The sequence below is a fragment of the Frieseomelitta varia genome, unplaced genomic scaffold (genome assembly GCF_011392965.1).
Source record: "Frieseomelitta varia isolate USP_RPSP 00005682 unplaced genomic scaffold, Fvar_1.2 scaffold_954, whole genome shotgun sequence".
Taxonomy (NCBI): Eukaryota; Metazoa; Arthropoda; class Insecta; order Hymenoptera; family Apidae; genus Frieseomelitta; species Frieseomelitta varia.
The window spans coordinates 10,583-31,111 of record NW_025110761.1 but is presented as its reverse complement, the minus strand read 5'-3'; the positions used below and the strand labels follow the sequence as shown (position 1 = coordinate 31,111).

Sequence of the window (20,529 nt, the reverse complement as noted above, 5' to 3'; positions counted from 1 at the left end):
AACACAAACACTAATCTAACAGCTATTGATATATATTTTTACCTCAGAATTTTTGATGATACTTCTTTCTGGATGATTCTTCTGGATAATAATTTCTTCTTTACAGATGGGGCGTTCTTCTTTACAGATCGGACGTCCTCCTTTCCATCATGTTTCCCGTTAAAAATCGATCATGAAACATCGATTATTTCGATAAACGTAGGAAGTATTATAAGTGTTTCACCGTTGGGGCGCTGTAATCGTACGTTTCGCGCGAAATGATAATTTGGAATAAAAAATAAAACACGCTGGTCTAAATCAAATACACAATATTCATAAAATACAAATGTTGTTAACATACCAAAATTGCACTCTAGTCATCTTCCAAAGTGATTTCGGCAATCAGTCAACAATCTGTAAGAATGAAAACTAGAAATATAAGATTAGACCAAACAATATTGAAATAATGCAATAAATAAGCACAAATTCTACCTCAGAAACATATGATTTTCTTAACTTTTAACATATGATATTTTACATAGTAAATTCAACAATTGCATAGTAGAGCAAAGAGAACCGAACGAAGTTCATAAAATTATAGAATATCGTTATGACAGCATCCAAAAATGTATTAAACAACAATATATTACTTAAACGAACAACTGACAGTACACTGTAGGAGGTGGTAGAATAATAGTGGGAATATTACGCACTAACAAAATTCACAATTTTCAAACAGATCGACACGTCTCGACGCCATGACACCCGAAACTGGAATTGTGGCATCTCCCGCCAAATTCTCTTCTAGTCGCTTTCCTATTGGCTAACGCAACGTGCATGCCCATTGGCTTAAAGCGGCGCGCCATTGAAATATTTTACGCGCGTCATTCAAAACTCAATGTACTTTGAAGTTTCAAGCAAAATAATTATACAGAATTTATGAAGAATTTGTGATGCAATTTTTATATATATATATATATAAATAAGAAGGTAGTCATATTACAAGGTCACAATATTTGTAATGGTTAGAATGGACTTTTTACCTGAAAACTTTTGGGCGATACTTCTTTCTGAACGATTCTTCTGTATAATACTTTCTTCTTTACAAATGAGTCGTGTTCCTTTCCGTCATGCTTTCCGCTCGATCATGAGCAACATTGATTATTTCGATAATCGTAGGAAGTATATTGCATGTTTCACCGTTGGGGCGCTGTAATAGCGTGTTTCGCGCGAAATGATAATTTGGAATAAAAATTAAAACATTCTGGTCTAAATCAAGTACAAATTCATAAATTACAAATGTTGTTAACATACCAAAATTGCACTCTAGTCATCGAGATATTCTTTCGAAGTGATTTCGGCAATCAGTCGACAATCTGTAAGAATGGAAACTAGAAATATGAGATTAAACAATATTGAAATAATGCAATAAATAAGCACAAATTCTACCTCAGAAACATATGATATATTTTCTTAACTTTTAACATATGATATTTTACATAATAAATTCAACAATTGCATAGTTGAAGAAAGAAAACCGAACAAAGTTCATAAAATTATAGAATATCGTTATGACAACATCCAGAAATGTATTAAACAACAATATATTAGTTAAACGAACCTGATAGTACACTGTAGGAGGTGGTGGAATGATAGTGGAAATGTTACGCATTAACAAAATTCACAACTTTCAAACAGATCGACACGTCTCGACGCCATGACACCCGAAACTGGAATTGTGGCATCTCCCGCCAAATTCTCTTCTAGTCACTTTCCTATTGGCTAACGCAACGTGCATGCCCATTGGCTTAAAGCAGCGCGCCATTGAAATATTTTACGCGCGTCATTCAAAATTCAATTAATGTACTTTGAAGTTTCAAGCAAAATAATTATACAGAATTTATGAAGAATTTGTGATGCAATTTATATATATATATATATATATATATATATATATATATATATATATATAAAATAAGAAGGTAGTCATATTACAAGGTCACAATATTTGTAATGGTTAGGATGGACATTTTACCTGAAAACTTTTGGGTGATATTTCTTTCCGAACGATTCTTCTGTATAATACTTTCTTCTTTACAGATGAATCGTGCTCCTTTCCGCTCGATCATGAGAAATAGCAATTATTTCGACAATCCTAGGAAGTATATTGCATGCTTCACCGTTGGGGCGCTGTAATAGCGCGTTTCGCGCGAAATGATAATTTGGAATAAAAAATAAAACATTCTGATCTAAATAAAGTACAAATTCATAAATTACAAATGTTGTTAACATACCAAACTTGCACTCTAGTCATCGAGATATTCTTTCGAAATGATTTCGGCAATCAGTCGACAATCTGTATGAATGAAAAATAAAAACTTGAGATTAGACCAAACAATATTGAAATAATGCAATAAATAAGCACAAATTCTACCTCAGAAACATATGATTTTCTTAACTTTTAACATATGACATAACTTTAACATTTTACATAATAAATTCAACAATTGCATAGTTGAACAAAGAGAACCGAACAAAGTTCATAAAATTATAGAATATCATTATGACAGCATCCAGAAATGTATTAAACAACAATATATTACTTAAACGAACCTGATAGTACACTGTAGGAGGTGGTAGAATGATAGTGGAAATGTTACGCACTAACAAAATTCACAACTTTCAAACAGATCGACACGTCTCGACGCCATGATACCCGAAACTGGAATTGTGGCATCTCCCGCCAAATTCTCTTCTAGTCGCTTTCCTATTGGCTAACGCGACGTGCATGCCCATTGGTTTAAAGCGGCGCGCTTTTGAAATATTTTACGCGTGTCATTCAAAGCTCAATCAATGTACTTTGAAGTTTCAAGCAAAATAATTATACAGTATTTATGAAGGATTTGTGAATTTTCCACCAATCAAGATACATGCATGTGCAAGATCATGTACGATAATTTTAAAATGACTTAATAATGAAATATTATTATAAATATCGATCGAATTTCTTTAAAATTGTCGAATTTCAGATAGATTATTTGACCTATCTAATATTATAATTAATATTAATATTTAATAAATATATTTATTTATATTTGATATTACAATAGTATTAATTAAAATTTTAAAAAATCACCGAAGGCTATCTAATTTTAAAAATTGTAAGTAACTTTTATTCTTCTCAACTCCGAATTTTTAAATCTGAATAGTTCTATCGTACCATCTTTTTATCTTTCACTCTCCATTGCAAAACTTGAACGTTATTAAAACAAACTTTTATTTCGTCTGTATCGTTTGCTTCCTTATTTCACCTTATCGATGATGTCAGTTAAGTAACATAAATATTTGAAAAATAAATTACTTCATTATTGATAATTTTATCGTGAAAGTACGAGGAAGATACTTCTGCGACTCACTATAACGTATAACATGCGATGTTAGCTTCATTCGCAAAAACATCAATTTGCATAAACGTCCACAGTCTGCTGATCACGTTAAACACTGAAACTTCACTTCCGTTCGAAACTTCGTCGTTGTTATCTAATCAAATTTTCCCCCTGGTTAAACAGGTGCAATGAGCTAATGGCGTAATCGGGAACACGAGGCCCTGAAACCTTGGCCTCGAGTAGCCCGCCGTGACCATCGCACCGGCCGTGACAATTGCATCGGTGCTCACTAACGTGCCACCCAAAATACGTCCGAGCACGTGCACGCGAGCAACGTGGTCGTCGTTCAAAACGACGACATGTCGTTCTTGCTGAGCCGGGGCGGCCGAAAGGGGCCCATCATCTGTTTCGCCGGCCTTCTTCTGATCTTCGCTCTTTACCAGCTAGGCATCATCTGTGGTTCCATGAAGTACGTGCCTACGGCGATGATGGTCGCGAAAGAGGTAAGACCTCGCTGAACACATTATTGACTGGTCACAGGTCGACTCGTGTTCTGGTGGCCAAACGTTGTTTCAGTTGTTGAGACCAATCACTTACGTTAGCTATTGCAATTTTTAGAATGCAATGTAGGACGTAATATGTATAAATAAATATACTAATAATAATATATGTAAATAAGTATGTTGAAGCTTATTCAGATTGTTTCACTTTCATGTTCAATTGCCGAAAAATACACAGAGACGTGGGATATTTTTTGTGTGAATTTGCCGATGTATCAACAATGTGTTAATTGTTAATCAGACTACGATTACAGTAGATGCGTTGAACTGTCTGGTTGCACAATGATTTACGAACTAATTATCGTATCGCAAGTTCCAGAACATTAATTTAACAAGGAAGAAGAAATGTTAATACTTCTTCTTGCCTAAAGTTTTGCCACGAAAGTTCTTCAAATTTTATAAAAAATTATACAATAAGGCAAAGATATAAATTAAATTTAAAGCTACATAACTTTTATAAATTGGAATTTTTCCATGTTTTATTTTCTCCAGAAATACGGTTGTTATTATCTTTTGTTTTTTAAACGGATACATCTAAAAAAAGACGTATAATTTCTCGTAACAAATCTTGTAATTTTCATTGTCCCGAAATACTCATCAGATACAATTCGTCAGAAAGTATAACCGCAGTCTAGCGAATAAAAATTCCATAAATCAAATCCCGCTTGAATTGAATTATTCATTGAGAAAATCCGTCGAACAAACAGCAGCGTGGGGAAAAACTTTTCTCGAAATTTCTCCATCGTGTGTGAAGCTATTATCGCATGACGATTTACGAGCGTGCCTCCACCAACGAGCTAGTAATTACGAATTAGTTTTATCCCAGTTTTCGCGAAATTGTCGTGCAAATAGTCGGTACGTGCCGCAATCGGAGCCAGAACAATCGTCGGTGCCTGAACGCCTAGACAAACGAGTTTCCGCCAACTTTGCCCAGGCGTCTGTGTTCCTACGATGAATGAAACGCTAAAATTACACGTTTTATCGAACAATAAGGGAAGAAAATGACCATGGTGCGAAGAACGGTCGTGAAATTTTACGCGGAAAACAGCGAAATCGCCGCACGGATGGGCTGAGATTTAATGGCGTTTGAATACTTCAATGCTGGATGTTCGCGAGAGATGAAAGCTGTTTATCCGTGAGCACGAAATATTACGAGTCCCCGGCAAACCAGTTTTTCCCATGTTCTCCGGTGGGGAATTATATTATTAAATAACGACCAACACCGTTGGGAAATGAAATCGGTTTTCCAATTTTAAAGGTTTGATTAAAAGTCCTTGCACGCGGTGTATAACGTGTTTAATTCATATGTGATTTATCTTCGAAACACGGGCAATAACGTGTTCTATATTTCCCAATTGCTGGTGTTTTATTAGTCATTGAGGCTTGAACGATCTTAAACAGAATTCAGAATGATTAACTTTGTGATTTGATCTATGTAGACGGGACAAAAGTAATAGAAGTGTCGAAGATATTCTACAAAAGTAATTGAAAGTCATTTAAACTTCTCCAATGCAAATTTTGCAAATTTTGCAACGGATCTGAATGCTACATTAATCGATAAATATTGATTGATAAATTACTAAAAACAGACATTTAAGACAGTTTTGTTTCCCGTCACTATTTTATGTTTGGTTTATCCTTAGTTGGAGTTATAAATGTACAAAAACATTGAACGTAATATTAAAGAATCCATGAAAAATTTGTCCATGTGAAATCTTTAAAAATCATCTCGTGATTTTTAGTAATTATGTCAATAACACAGTCTTAATAATTAATGGTACATGAAATCTTCGAAGTGACTTTGGATTAAATTTTCTCGCGAGATTAAATCATTCACAAGTTATTTTAAATTAACTCTTAATAATAGCATCATCGAAACATCAGTGACCATAATAATTTTGAGTTATTCCATATAATTCTGGAGTTTCTAATTTTATTTAATTTCATTACCACTTTAAAAATCACGGGGAATGTAAAATATAAAATATATATCATATTAATAAAATACAAATATAAATTACTATGACTCAATGATACTATTGATGAACTAAGAAGTAAATACAGAATTTTTAAATTATTCAAAATCATAAATTAGAATAAAAAAACATTCCCAAAACTTTCTTAGTATCATTTACAAAACAGCAGTCGTAATCCAATAGTAATTCAGTGGCGTATAACACGAAGAAACGAACTTTTACCACTGAAGCACGAAGTGAGTCGTAGGTCGTTTTACAGTATTTCTGCAAGTTCCCAAGAAAATTTTCAATGGAGATCCCCGAGATGGAATTAGGCGAGACGCAATTAAAGCATCGTCAGTCGGACTTTATCGCGCGAATTAACCGCGTCCCAGTTGTTCCTTTCCTTATCCCGGTCGTTGTCTGAGCAGGTCTTCAACGCTACTTGATGGCGATGATTAAATTTCTCCTAGCGTTTTATACCACCACTTAAAAATTGCTTTCTGATTCAACGATAGCGCAGAAACTGGCGAATATAAAACACTTTATATCGTCTTCGCGTAGAAGTTTTATTCCCGTCGTCTTGGAAATTCTTCTTCATCCCCAACTGAGAGAAACTATCTTAATCTTCATGAGGTTTTTTAATCATTTTTTTAATCATAGCCAATGTAGACTTCACTTCTCTCATACATTCAATTTTTCATAAAGACTTTACTTTAAATTAAATTTGCATTTCTGAAGAAATGCCGCGAGATATCATTTCTCCAAGACAAATATCGTTCTCCTACGAGAAAGAGATTATTACGTTGAATGCGTGACCAAAAATAACCACTAAATGAATTTAATTAAAATAAATTTAACTAGATAAGTGCTGTGACTGTGAAGAAATTAAAATATCGTAACATTTTATTAATTATTGTACTATTACGTTTTATTTATTCACTTTATAGAAACACGTTTGTGCAGCAAACACTGTGATTTATATAAATGTAAAAAAAAATTTTTTGTTATAAAAAGTATATATAAAAGAAATAAGAAAAGCTTATTCGAAGCTAAAGATTGTGTCAATCTTGTTCAAAAGATATTAAAATCTCGTTTACATTTTACACACTACCATCCATAAATATTTTGGACATTTTTCCAAATATGAAATATATTACAAATGACACTCTATAATACCATATAATTTTGATCTCAGATTTTATATCAGACCATCGTGTTTCAAACACAAGTATTTATTGGAACTTGAACGATGCAGCCTTGTTTCAATTTTCAATTTAACAGGTCACTCGAGTCCAGTTATTATAAGGTATTTTTCCATTGCAAAAGTTGAAAATGTACTTGTCTAATCGAATTGTATAAACTGTGCAAATACTTGTGGATGATAATATATACATATATTGAAAAAAATATGCTTGCATGTTGGCTTGCAAAAATATATTTACACACGAGATACATATGTGTATTATTGTCCATAATACGAAAAATGAATTTCTAATACAACAACATTAAAAATCAATTGAATGTTTCCTGTAACGTTCGAAATATAAACATTCAAAAATTACCACGAGGACTTTTAAATACTATTTTATTAAACGAGACACGAAAATTAATTTGTCGACGTTTTTCGTTCAATGTGCATAAATGAACGTTGCCCCGTGCGTTCCTCTCCCCGAGGAAAAATCAATTTCCGTGTCGCTATTTTCGCGCAAACGGAGGACCGTGTTTACCTCGTCGCGTGGATGTCCGACGAAATCGAGGAAACTTTTAATCGAATTTTCAACGGTGTCGCATTATGAAAGCAATTAATTACCAGGGACGTGGGTCACGGTAATGAGATAGGACGAGGAAATCGATCGAACAACCGTGCAACAACGAAAGCTCCTTAAGTCTATGGGCTCGTGCAACATTCGAAAAGAAAACAGGGAGCTTGGACTTAAAGCGAATTTTAATCTTTTGCGACTGTTGCGAAAATGCTGTCGCGTTCGCGTCTCGACATCGACAGCCGTAGCACGCATCTCTATGCATAGCTTATGAGGGAAAGTCGGAACGCAAGTCGCGCGACGTGAACTCACACTGATGGTGTGGTATCCAAGAAATTCCTTGGAACTTCGAAATTGGATTTTTATTCGTCGAGATTAGTCGTGTCGAGGAAGATTCACGTCACTTCACGCCTCGTCGTTCCTCATTCTTTTTTTTTTTTTTTCGTCGTAAGACGACAGGGAAGAGAAAAACTAGAATGTAGTAAGATAATTGAGACTTAATTTCCGAAGAGGGTTTATCCAACTAATTATGTCATAATCGCCGACTCCTGCCTTTTAACTGGATCTCTCGCGAAGGGTGAGCGAACCGATTAATCGAGTCTGGTTATCGGCGTGAAAGTTTTCTGTAGCCCACGATTTTATGTCTCCGCCTCCGGCGATCGATAAAACGTGCCTCGAAGACGCGTTCAATTTAACTGTGACACTTTTCGTGGAAAGATTTATCGTGTTTTGATTTACACGTAATGACTTGCGAAAGTGTTCAAACATTTGCCGTAAAAAGGATTTATGCGCGTTAGAGGAACGTCGTGCAACACCGATCGAAAGAAGCTACGTATAGTTCTCGTTTCTTCTCTCGGACATCAGCACTTTATTTCGATGAGCAAATAAATATCGTAATTCCATGTAATACACGCAATTTCCAATATTTCCAATCTCCAAAAGATTGTTCGTTTTATATAAACTACAACTTTTTTGCTTCTTCGATTCTTACTAATAAATATCACGAAAACAATTTCCTTCCTTTCATTAAATTCTATTTATACTACAAACACGATTTCGATTTTTATTGGCTATAATGTAAGATATGACAAAAAAATTTAGACTATAATTGCACGATTCTGTTTCAGTTCCACCTTTAAGCGAAATTGAACTCTATCTTTTATTTTATCCTTCTGTAATGATTAAAATACAATTAATCGTACATTTTTGTAAAAAGTTTCAATTTCTCTTCTGATAATGATAAAGTAAAATCGCGAGTTTCCATTAAATTTCTGTTAATTCGTTCTTTCGCGACGGATTAAGAAACGAAAGCGATTCTTATTTGAAAATTCAGTTGCGGAACGATGAAGAATCGCTAAGATCGAATTACGCGATGATACATATTTCCTGTTTTGCTGGCTTCGTTTTTCCTAAGGGTCTTTTATTTATTAAATTTTCTTCGCGAAAGAGGAGCACGTATACCCATCAGAAAAGATAATAGAAACGAAGCAGAAAAAGGCGAAGCAAAGAATTATCCTGGTTGCACAGAGAAAACAGATCAAAAACTTTAAGAACGCGCGATAACCTGCGACGTTTCGAAAATATACTCATAAGTTTCTGGTTTGAGAATTAGAACCATTCACAATTTTAACATCTTTCGTGTTCTTGGTAAATTTTAAAGATTTAAACAGAATTTAATTTACGATGAATATATCAGTAATAGTTTTATTAAATTATTACTGTAGTCTACACATACATGTTAATAATTCATAACATTTCACTATTGAATGTTTATTGTATAAGCGACAGCATTCGCGTCTCAAATCAAAATAACATTCGAAAATCATGTAAATCGTAGAAAAACAGAAACATATTTCGTCCAGTCAAAAATCGCCTCCTCGTAGAAAACTTTAAAAGATTTAAACTTGCGTAAAGATAATCACCGATATTCGAGTTTACTTGGAAGTAGGAAGCTTTCATTTCTGAAAGTACTGTCTATGAAACTATTCCACTTAGATACTCTTGAAAACAGCATTGGAAAGAGTTCGAATCTACTCGCGAGATAAGTTTTATGCACTCGATCTCATCTGTAGTTGTTACAACGGATAGCACAACGGATCGCGTGACGTCGAAAAGTTCGCTGGTTGATCGTGCTCGAATTATCTTGTCATCAAACGAGAGGATGAACGAAGTTGAAACCGAAGCTACCGAAACTTTTCTCGTCTGACGCACACACGCGCGCGTCCTTTGATTTCTAACGAGAGGCTGTTATAACGAGAGAGGAACAAAAGAGATACCTGTCAAAGGGCACGTCGTCGTATTAAAACTTCCATTGTCATATTAAAGCGAGACGCAAATCCTGTAGATAATATGTCAGAAGCACAAGCTTCTAAAGGGGACCCTCTGACGCTCGATCCGTCCGGCAAACAGCTCGGTCTCGTGAAAATGCCAAAAGAAACGCTACGCTTTTCTAACGACCAAATGCACTCTCCTTTCTAGGATTTTATTACTTTCTTCTTCTCGAACGAAGAAAAGAATCGACGTTCCTTTACTCTACTGAACTAAACACGTGCGCTTCGAATGCTTTCGCGAAAATATTACGTACAATTCTCTGTTGCAATTAAGCAAATGAAAACGAAGAAATTTTGCACACTTGATAGATAAACGTATTATTTAAACGCGCAGTACAAACGAGGAAGATCAAGTTATTAAACGAAAATATAAACGACACGAAGATAATGAACTCTTTGTTCGAGGCACAAAAGAAGTTCCAATTTTATTTTAATGAAATACACAAAGGTGGCATTATTTTTAAACGTGTAAAATGATACAGAACGAGAGAAACTAGAAATTAATAGAATTTATCGGAGAAACGAGTTGGAAAATATCCCATTATGCATATCAGGATATTAAAATGGTGGGACACCTTTAATTCATTATGAATTAAAGAGTAACAAGAGTAACAAGAGCCTAAATTAATCTGTTAACTTTGTTTGACAGCAGTACTCGTCATGTAGAAGAAGAAATCACCTTTTGCTATTTAATTGCGAAAGTGAAAATTAAATACTATTCGTAAAGTTAAAACGTTTTGGAATATTTCGTCGTCTTCCGTTTTGAGAGTCTTACGATGAAGCAATGGATTTTCCAACAGAGATCATACAAAAAAAACGAGCAATCCGTGTTAAAGACATCAGAATACTTGTGCGAGCGGTCCGTTTGTTTTAAGCGTCGTGGAAGAAAAGGAGTGAAAGGCGTGTTCCCGTGAAGGGACGAAATCGCGGTAGCTCTCCTCCTCGGAACTTTCCGCCAACGTGGCCAACCTTTTGCATCTTTTTGCGAGAGCTTGCAGATCGCGCGCGTCGTCGACCAACCAGGGACGTGCGAGAAAACAAACGTTAAAAAGATAAAGGGGGAAAAAGACAAAAGGGAAACGAGCGGCAAGAAGATGCAACATGCGTGAATACGTGTACGTTCGAAGCATCGAGCATGGCTGTATCCGCAAGCTCTCCTGGTGGGAAACGCGCGCCAACAGAAGAGAAACGAGTTTCTGTCAGGCTCACCCTCCGCGTAACATAAATCGCGTCGGTTGAGTTTCACGCGTGCTTTTCCTCCGTGTGCTTCGGTCCTGAAAGCGAAAGAGAATGGGAAGGCCGAACAGGCGAGAGGCCACCACCTCTGTTACCCGAAAAATGCTAATTGCGAAATGTAGTTTTTTCCTTTCTTTTCGCTATTTTTTTTTTTTTTTTTTTTTGTCTTCGTCCCCTTTTTCCCCCTCGTTGTCTCTTTTTTTCTTCCCTCCTCTATTCTCTGTTTTTCCTCTGTTTCTTTTTTTCCTTTCTTTCCTTTCTTTCTTTCTTTCTTTTTTTTNAAGTTTTTTGGGGAGATAATTGATAGATTTTCAAATCTTTTTCAGCTCACTGTTTCTTTTCTTTCTTTCTTTCTTTTTTTTTTTTTTTTTTTTTTCAACGTCACCACCGGCAGCGATGTCTGGCGTGCGCGCGCGAAAAAATCGTAAAACGCGAGAGCCAGCCTAACAACGCACCTTTATTCTCGAAAACAAGAGCTTATTTTATGACGGTAGCCACAAAATCGCGATGAAAGCGTTCGGCTCGACCTTCCGCGATCCATTGCAAAAGCGTTTCCTCTTTATTTCTGTTTTCCTTATCATTTTTTTCACTTTTACTTGTTTCTTTTATTGTTTAGAATAGGGAATATTTCATCGATTTCTTGTGAGCTTGAAATATTGAACAATATTTTTATACACAATAGGTATAGAAATCTAACGATTCTTTAATGTCGAATGTCATTAATTGCTTCAACTAATGCTGACGGCATTTCATTACAATGGAATTGATCGTAACGTTATATTATCCAAAGAGATGACGAGCGATTTCGCAAGGATAATAATATCAGTGTTTCCTGAACATTTGATTTGGTCATGATACAGTATTCTTCTCGTTTGTCTGACTTACTATGATTACTAATTGTGACAGAACGAATAATCCTTGATTTGCCAATATTTGAGCTTTAAAAAATGAAATTGCAGCGACATCTGACGAAATTATTGAAAGTAAAAAATCTTCGAGGTATAATTCACAATTCTCTTTCCAAGAAAGTAAGATGACATTGTAGCATTGTATTCATATGAAGAATGTATAAAAAAAAAGTTAGAAACTTGAATAAATTATCAAATTTTTTTATAGAATACATCACGTATAATTCGAAAACTGCTTAGGAATAACAAAGTACACTCATAATATACTCTCGTATCTTTTAACTAAACCATCCAACTCGTCGAATTTTTTTCTATTTAATTTCAATTACGTAATCATTTTTTCTGCTATTGAAGAGCTCGCGACCGCAGTACTCTAAATAGTTACTGTCCTCATTTTTTATATAACAATTTGTATGGCGGCAGCTTGCACGCAAACACGAGACATTTATCGTTTTTCTCAGCCGTTTAGACAGATTTATTTACGCGATCGTAACCAATGTTTGCAACGCGATCGCAGCTGTGATACACGCGCGAGTTGCGGCCCGTAACATCAATTGTCCCCGCGATTGTTCATTTGCATGCCGGTGTAATTTTAATCGCGCCGCTAATTAAACCGACGGTCGCTAAATTTCGCCGCGCGTTACACGTCAGCCCCGGCATCCGGCCCGCGTTTTCAAAAGCGCAAAAGTCACCGGGGAGCGGCCGCGTGTAAAATGTATTTCTCTCGTGTCGTGGCACAAAAGTCGACGGACGGCCCCGTTTGAATTTCAAAACGCTTCCGCCTCCTAAGAGATACGTATACAACCAACGTGTCTCCAATTAACCCGCAATTAATTATTTTTACCAGGCGGCGCGGCGATCGATATAATAATTAAGCCAATATAACCGCCAATTAGAACGTTAATTGCCAGTTTTTATTAGAACGCGGTTGCCGGCCGGGGTATAATAAATTCTGTGGACAGCGTTTCAGGTGCCAGTTTATCCGACCGTTTCGTGCAAAACCGCGGAATGATAAAAAAATTAACGGCAAGCAGTGGCAACTACAGAAAAAGAAAGAGTTACGCATTAAAAAATCGTTGTTCTTTATGTGGACAAATCGGAGCATGAAGAACATATGTAAGCTCGAAGTACACGTGTCAAAAGAACACTTTATCATGTAATAGTTTTGTTACGTTGAAGACGTAATTAGTTATTATTACGGACTTTTGTGCGTTTATGCGAATTTTAATGGTGCAATGATACACAGAATGCATGGAGCATCCCCAAAGTAGAGTGTTAATTAAAGTTTGATTGCAAATTTTTATGCCTTTGTCTAAGTAAAGAAATGATTTCTAAATAGAAGTTTTCCTCGTTTGTTAAATATTAAAGATACTATTATGCATAAACATACACAAACTGAATTATTCGTTATAATTAGAATCGTAGATTTTTATTTTCAAATTTCCTGCTGTCTAGTTACAATTTTTGGTAGATAAAATAATTCCCTGGCTAACTTTCTTGACAATGTAAATGTAATATTAAATTGAATATATTGAATTAAATATAAATATTATATTTCTTGAAAAATATAAATTTTAATTCATATCTCTCGCAAATCGTTTCCAAAATTTTCGAATGATGTTTTTAGCCACGACTTTTCTGCCATCATTAAATTCGATTCATTTTGGGAAGAAGAGCCACGGTTAGATAACGCGTGATGGAATTACCATAATCCAATTTCAGTTTATGCATCGTGTTAATGAAGAGTAACGGACACGACATTTATTAATAATCATGCTAAATACATCGACAGCCCGATCAACCGATAAAATTCTTGATATAATGTTTGCTTAATCGAGTCTAAGCTAATTCGAATATTATCCTACTTCACATTGATTGCGGCTAATTGAATCATTTAAAACGCCTGTTAATTTTGCTATTTGCTGAAAGAGACTGCCATTAAATTTATCGTGAGCAATTAAAGTGATAACTCCATCGAGAACGAAATTTAATTTGTGAAAACATTTTGATAAACTATCAAACTGCGATATTTAGATGCAACGTGAACCTGGTTATTTATAGGTTCTTTCGATCGATCGACTATGTCGATCGAAATGATATTGGTTTCCGATTCTTGCCTTCTGAAAGGAAATAAATATTCCTTGTTGTCAAGAAGGTGTAAGCGACGTATACGAGTGTCGATAACCGCTATGGTTCGATTTCTAACCCTGTGTTTGCAGCCGATTTGGCAGATGCATTTTAAATCGTTTTATAAATATTTTTAGTCATGCACAGATAAAATTTATCTATGAAGAACACTTGCAACATATCAAATTATTTAAATTCATTCAAATTCACTTTGCAAAACAAAAAGAGACAGAGCTCAAAGCTTCTATAGAAGACATTTTTGAAAGTATTGTTTAAAAAACCTAGAACCTCGGTACATAAATGATTTTATATACCGCAAACTTTCAAATTTTCTATAAAATGCATAAAGATCCGTAGTCTGCTTGTTATAAATTTTCTTCTAATTTCATTCTTTTACAAGGAAAAAGTTCGAAAGATATTAATTTTACACAAGGTATTTAATCTTTTAACTATTAATTGTATATTTATTTTTCATATTATATGCATCGTTGATTGCTACTAAGTATAGATTAAAGTCGTTGCATCACCATGATTTGCAACGTAATTTTTAGAATTGCGATCTCCCCAGAGTTAAGTAAATGGTCGCGTAAAAATATTCGAAGAAAAAAAGACAAACGAGGAAAGATGAAACTTGCGGAAACTCCGTAACGTTTCGCACGAAACTTTCATAATTGCACGAAAGTCATTTAAACTTCTCCAAGATGAAATTGTCATCGTTTCAAAAAAGAAGCGGCGATTTCTCCGTGAAAAATTTAAAGTGTATCAATCTTGCTGCCCGGTTCGAGGCTTACGAAACATTCGTTCGTCAGACGATATCGTAAAATAAGAACTTCTTCGTTGCCTATTCTGGAAGAATCGTTCGACAAACTACACCTTTCGAAAATCTTCGATCATTCACGCAACAACCACGATCATCTTCAATAACCACCATCAAGCCAAAGAAGAAATTACCGTCTATTCTCACATCCCGTAAAGCCTGTTTATCAACGCTTTTCTAAAAATATAAAACCGAATTTTCTCGCATGGATGAGCCAACTTTTTCTTCGAAAAATTACTGGACCTTAACTATCGGATTTTACATGTTCTGCTTCGAAAATAACCGTCTCTACCTTAATCCTCCATTATTTTAATTATAACGTACGTTACGAAATAAAAAGGGGGAAACGGCTCTTTTCGTATTTCTCGTTCCACGTTATCTAAAAATTCGATTATTAATTTAAATGGAAATAAATATAGAGGAAAATGTTATCACAATAATTATATATTACACTCTATATGTTGACAAATAAATCTGCTTTAATTATCCTTTTCCTTCTAATTAAACCAAAAATATTGTAAAGTAAGATGGTGTATAATAAATGAACCAAAAGATTGCTTTCCACAAAGCTTTAAACTTTCGCATTTGCACCCTTATTTACTTCCATTCTTTAAACACTAATAACACGTGTGCGTTTTCCAGAAATACGTGGTGGGCCCATTCGATCACAAGAGGTACACGTACGATCGCTACATGCCGTTGATTTTCATCGGTGGCGTGCCGCGATCTGGCACCACCCTGGTACGCGCCATGCTCGATGCACATCCCGATGTTAGGTGAGTCGCATTCATCGAAACAAATTGCCAACTATCGGCCGATGTGATCGACGTTGAGCGTCGTTGATCACTATCAAAAATCAATGATGATTTCATAACCACGAATAATTTTTTCTCGCGAAAGATGCGGACAAGAGACACGGGTGATTCCGAGGATCCTGCAGATGAGGATGCATTGGTTAAAATCTGAGAGGGAGAATCTGCGTCTTTCGGAAGCGGGCATTTCGAAAGAAGTGAGTATTTTCGATAATTTATCTATTATTATAATCCTCTATAATCTTATATAATTATTTATAACAATTGTCACTTCTCTGATTTTAAATTGGAATGTAAGCTAATAGCCAGAATTAACTAACGATTAACTAGAGTAGTAACTTTTGCAAGAGATTTTAATTATAAAGGGAACAAATGATTCTACGTTCTTTGGATTATTTTTTACCCAGATATATTTTCTTATCACTTCTCAAGTTTGTGTATAAGTGTAAATTTGTTAATATAAATTTATTATATGAAAGAATCATTATCAATGTATATATATATATATATATATATAGTTAATCATAAAATTTAATTTATGTTCTTCTCCGATGAGTTTTATAGTATAGTATAATTAGCAATATTAATGAGAAAGTAATTGATTGTTTAGGTAATGGACAGTGCTATAGCAGCGTTCTGTCTGGAGATAATAGCGAGACACGCGGAGCCAGCACCGCGGTTGTGCAACAAGGATCCCCTCACTCTGAAGATGGGCTCCTATATTCTCGATCTCTTTCCAAATGCCAAGTTTATCTTCATGATCCGCGATGGTCGTGCCACCGTGCATTCCATTATCTCGAGAAAGGTACGGCCCGATCGAAGGCTTCGACCGACTCATCCTTCGCTCTGCCGGCCATTCCGGCTGATGTATGCAAATTTATCCCACTTCGTTCGCGAATATTAAAATACGACGTACTCGTCAGAATGAGCGAGAACGAACAAAAAGAAAAGAAAAAAGAAAAAAAAAGGAAAAACGAGAGAAAGAAAACGAACGGCGAATTTACGTATTTCTCCTATGCAAAAGAGAACGAATCGAAAGGAAATGCGATGGCTGGCATGTAAAATCATGCAAATCCGAAAGCGACTCGCAATTCTGTAACCGAGAGGATTGTCAATTTTACGCGAAGTTAATCAAATATTATTTTATCGCTTCCTGCGAGATTACGAGAACTACTACCACTACGACAGCGGTGAATAATTATAGGTTCGCAATTTTTAGGAAATGCAATTTCAGTAAAATTTTCTAAATAGAACTAACAAGTGAGCTATGGGCGATAAATATTTTTATAATTCTTAAGAGGAAGAATCATTTCTCGATTCTTTACTGCCGATAGAAACTGACTGAATTATAAAATCGTTTCATTTAGTTGCGAATGAACATCTTTGATTGTTGCAATTAAATTCAAGAAAGTATCTTGAAGCAGGGAAATTATAAGAAACAGTATTCGAATAGAAAAAGATTTATTTTCATTTAAATTGTAAATAATTCACAATACAAGATGAAGGACTTTCAGAAATAGAGCAAAACTAAAATAAATTTTAAATCAGTAACATAGAACGCTCTAGAGAGAAATTGCAAGCATTGTACACTGTTTGATGAAGCTGTAATTATTCACATCGCCGTATATGTATATTACAATAGTCACTCATGAAAGTCTACATACATCTACAAGAAATATTATAAAAAGAAAGCAGGATTTGAAACATTTTATCGACACTAATGTATTTATTATATAAAGTTAAATTATATAGATTTCGAAAAGAATGACAATTGTAGATAATCCTTCTTTTTCTGTTTGAAGATTAATATATAAACTTTTATGACCGACTGTATCACAAGTATATCACATAATTGCAACTGTATAAAGCATTTATCTTTCAGGTGACTATAACAGGATTCGATCTGTCTTCGTACCGACAATCGTTGATCAAGTGGAACCACGCAATATCTATAATGTACGGCCAGTGTAAAGAAATTGGCTCGGACAAATGCTTAATGGTTCCGTACGAGCAACTGGTGCTACATCCACGTCAATGGATGAAAAAGATTCTAAACTTCCTAGACGTTCCTTGGAATGAATCTGTGATGCATCACGAGGAATTCATTAACAAGCCAGGCGGTGTGCCATTGAGCAAGTAAGCATACACACACACTGTCCGAATATGACATAGTCGTCATGAGAAAGTCATGTGTTTCTTTCAAGAAAAATTAACACACACGTCTGTCCGAATATGACATAGTCGTCATGAGAAAGTCATGAGAAAGTAAAGCCATCGACTAAAATCTATTGTATTTTTGGAATGCAGGGTCGAGAGGTCGTCGGACCAGATCATAAAGCCGGTCAACCTGGAAGCACTGACCAAGTGGGTAGGCCACATTCCGGATGATGTGGTCAGAGAGATGCCTGACATCGCCCCGATGCTTTCTGTGCTCGGCTATGATCCTTATGCTAATCCGCCGGTGTACGGAGCACCGGATAGACTGGTTAGCGAAAACACCAGACGGTATGTAACCGAAGAGTCGAGCAACTTTTAACCTGAATTCTCAACCTGCGATCTTGTGATCTCTGAGAAAGTCTTTTGATTATCATAATTTAAAAGTCTGACTAAATTCAAACCCTCAAAATTTCCACTCGTACCACTATAAATTTTAACCCGCTTTTTAGTTATCATCTCGAGGAAAGGTTGAGAAACATTGATTTAGAAAAAAAATCATGTAATGAAATATTTTCTCTTCAGGGTGCTAGCAAACGGCGAAGTATGGGCAGCAAGGGCGCGCCAGTTCTCTCTGGAGAAGCTGATCGAGCTGAGCAAAGAGGACGAGGCCACCAATGCCCCAAACGCGTGACCTCGGATACATTTTTCCCTAGGCACGCGAATCTTGAACTCGTACAATTTCTGCAACGTCTAACGACGGTCTTGAGAGAGCCAGTTTGTAACGAATACTATCGAAAAAGTGCCAGATGAGAGTGCGGACTTTTTCATCCGAAGTTGTTTCTCCAAGTCGGAGCTAGGCTCGGTCGTTTTGTCAAGAAAATATATTTGAGGACAGCGAATTGTAATCTGACGAGCGGAAGGGACGCAATGATCTGTCTAATTTAAGATTGACTCTCGATTATACGTATATGTTCAATCTTGGCCCGTAGACACGGAGTTATAGATTGCTGTGCAATTTTTTGAGAACGCGATTGTTTTCTTTATGCAATATATGTTAACCGATAGATGTTTATCTTCGATTCCGACCGAACGTGTAATAATCTCGTCACTTTGCGTGATTCTGTTCTTTTCGACGGATTACACGATTTTTCTATAACGCGTGATTCTTCAGAATGGAAACTCACCGGATCAAGCAAAATGCAAACGAAAGTGCAAACAAAATGCCATGCTAGAGTTTTTAATTGCTTCAGTTCTGTTTGTTCTTTTTTTACTGTCGTAATCAACGTATGAATTTTGATGAGTATACGCTACATTGAGTGAAACTGATTCGGTATAATTTCGTCTTATGGCCAGTCAGAAGAACCTAGGCTGTAGAACTTCTATGTAAAAAAATGTACAAGATAAACGCGCTGAATGCCGTGGGAAGAAAGCGAAAGTATTGCATCGATGCGAACAGGAGAATCTTTGTACGATATTTTATATTACGATGCAAATAATTTTTATAATGTTCCACGTGGAACAGTACTTATTTCTTAATGAACCGTGAACGTTAGTTAATCAACGGCGTAAAGGAAATTCTTACGTTTCTTTCATTTTCTATATTTATACATTGACGAAAATTTGAGCTAATGTGAACTGATGAGAAATTTTTCTTTCGTATTGTAAAATTGATTGTATTATATTAACATGATCGCAAATCAACTAATTACAAATATAAAGATATATTTATATTGCTAACGAAACGTGGAAGCGTACCGGACTAACAATTGCAGAACAGAAATGATGTCGAACAAACTATTCCTTAAATTTCTGATTTTGTTATTATGATGTGCAGCAAATGTTACTGGAAGAGCTACTACGATTGTAAGAGGATCGAATAATGTTCTTGATCATTCTATCACTTGACACAAATGCAGCAACTTCGATGTGGCATTACGTTATTCGTGTCAACCATGTTACTGTCTATCGAATTATACAATTAAATTATTTTAATATTACAAAACCTGGTGCTATTTCTTTTCCTCCTTTAATAAGGCAAGTTTTAGAAGAGAATAAACATGGATTTAAGTTATTCATAATGCATGTTTTGAATCATGAATTAACATCATGAATTATTAAATATATATTATTAATTACGTGTGTTTATGAATTATTCTAGCAATAATATATTAATGTTTGTAATAAATTATTACGATAAATTACTGCCACTATGTGCAGTATGATTTAACAAATTTTAGAGGTCAGATGATATACTTCGTTTGTGCTAGTGATTCTTTATGTCGGTATTTCAGATTACGGGTCACAAAAGTCCGTAAAATGCAGTGTGTTCATATACCTCGTCTGTGATATAGTATACAGTACAACATATAGTATAACATAATATAGCATATAACACGTAATACAGCATAGAATATAACATATAATATAAAATACAACATATAATATTACATATAATAGAACGTATAAAATAATATATAATATAAAATATAATGTAACATA

At 35.1% G+C, this 20,529-nt stretch overlaps 1 protein-coding gene across 5 annotated transcripts in view; it reads left to right on the top strand.

The window, feature by feature from the left end:
• Positions 1 to 20,032, top strand: part of LOC122538050 (protein-tyrosine sulfotransferase) — a 288,756-nt gene extending 268,724 nt beyond the window's left edge. For 4 of the 5 annotated variants that reach the window (XM_043671780.1, XM_043671778.1, XM_043671779.1 and 1 more), the window contains 7 exons: positions 3,549 to 3,868; positions 15,704 to 15,837; positions 15,962 to 16,070; positions 16,484 to 16,678; positions 17,756 to 18,009; positions 18,181 to 18,378; positions 18,613 to 20,032. In XM_043671780.1, the coding sequence (XP_043527715.1) occupies positions 3,725 to 3,868; positions 15,704 to 15,837; positions 15,962 to 16,070; positions 16,484 to 16,678; positions 17,756 to 18,009; positions 18,181 to 18,378; positions 18,613 to 18,721 (1,143 nt within the window). In that variant the 5' untranslated portion in view covers positions 3,549 to 3,724 and the 3' untranslated portion in view covers positions 18,722 to 20,032. The remainder of the gene's footprint in view (positions 1 to 3,548; positions 3,869 to 15,703; positions 15,838 to 15,961; positions 16,071 to 16,483; positions 16,679 to 17,755; positions 18,010 to 18,180; positions 18,379 to 18,612) is intronic. The other variant, XM_043671783.1, reaches the window with a different exon arrangement.
• Positions 20,033 to 20,529: the final 497 nt, after the last annotated feature.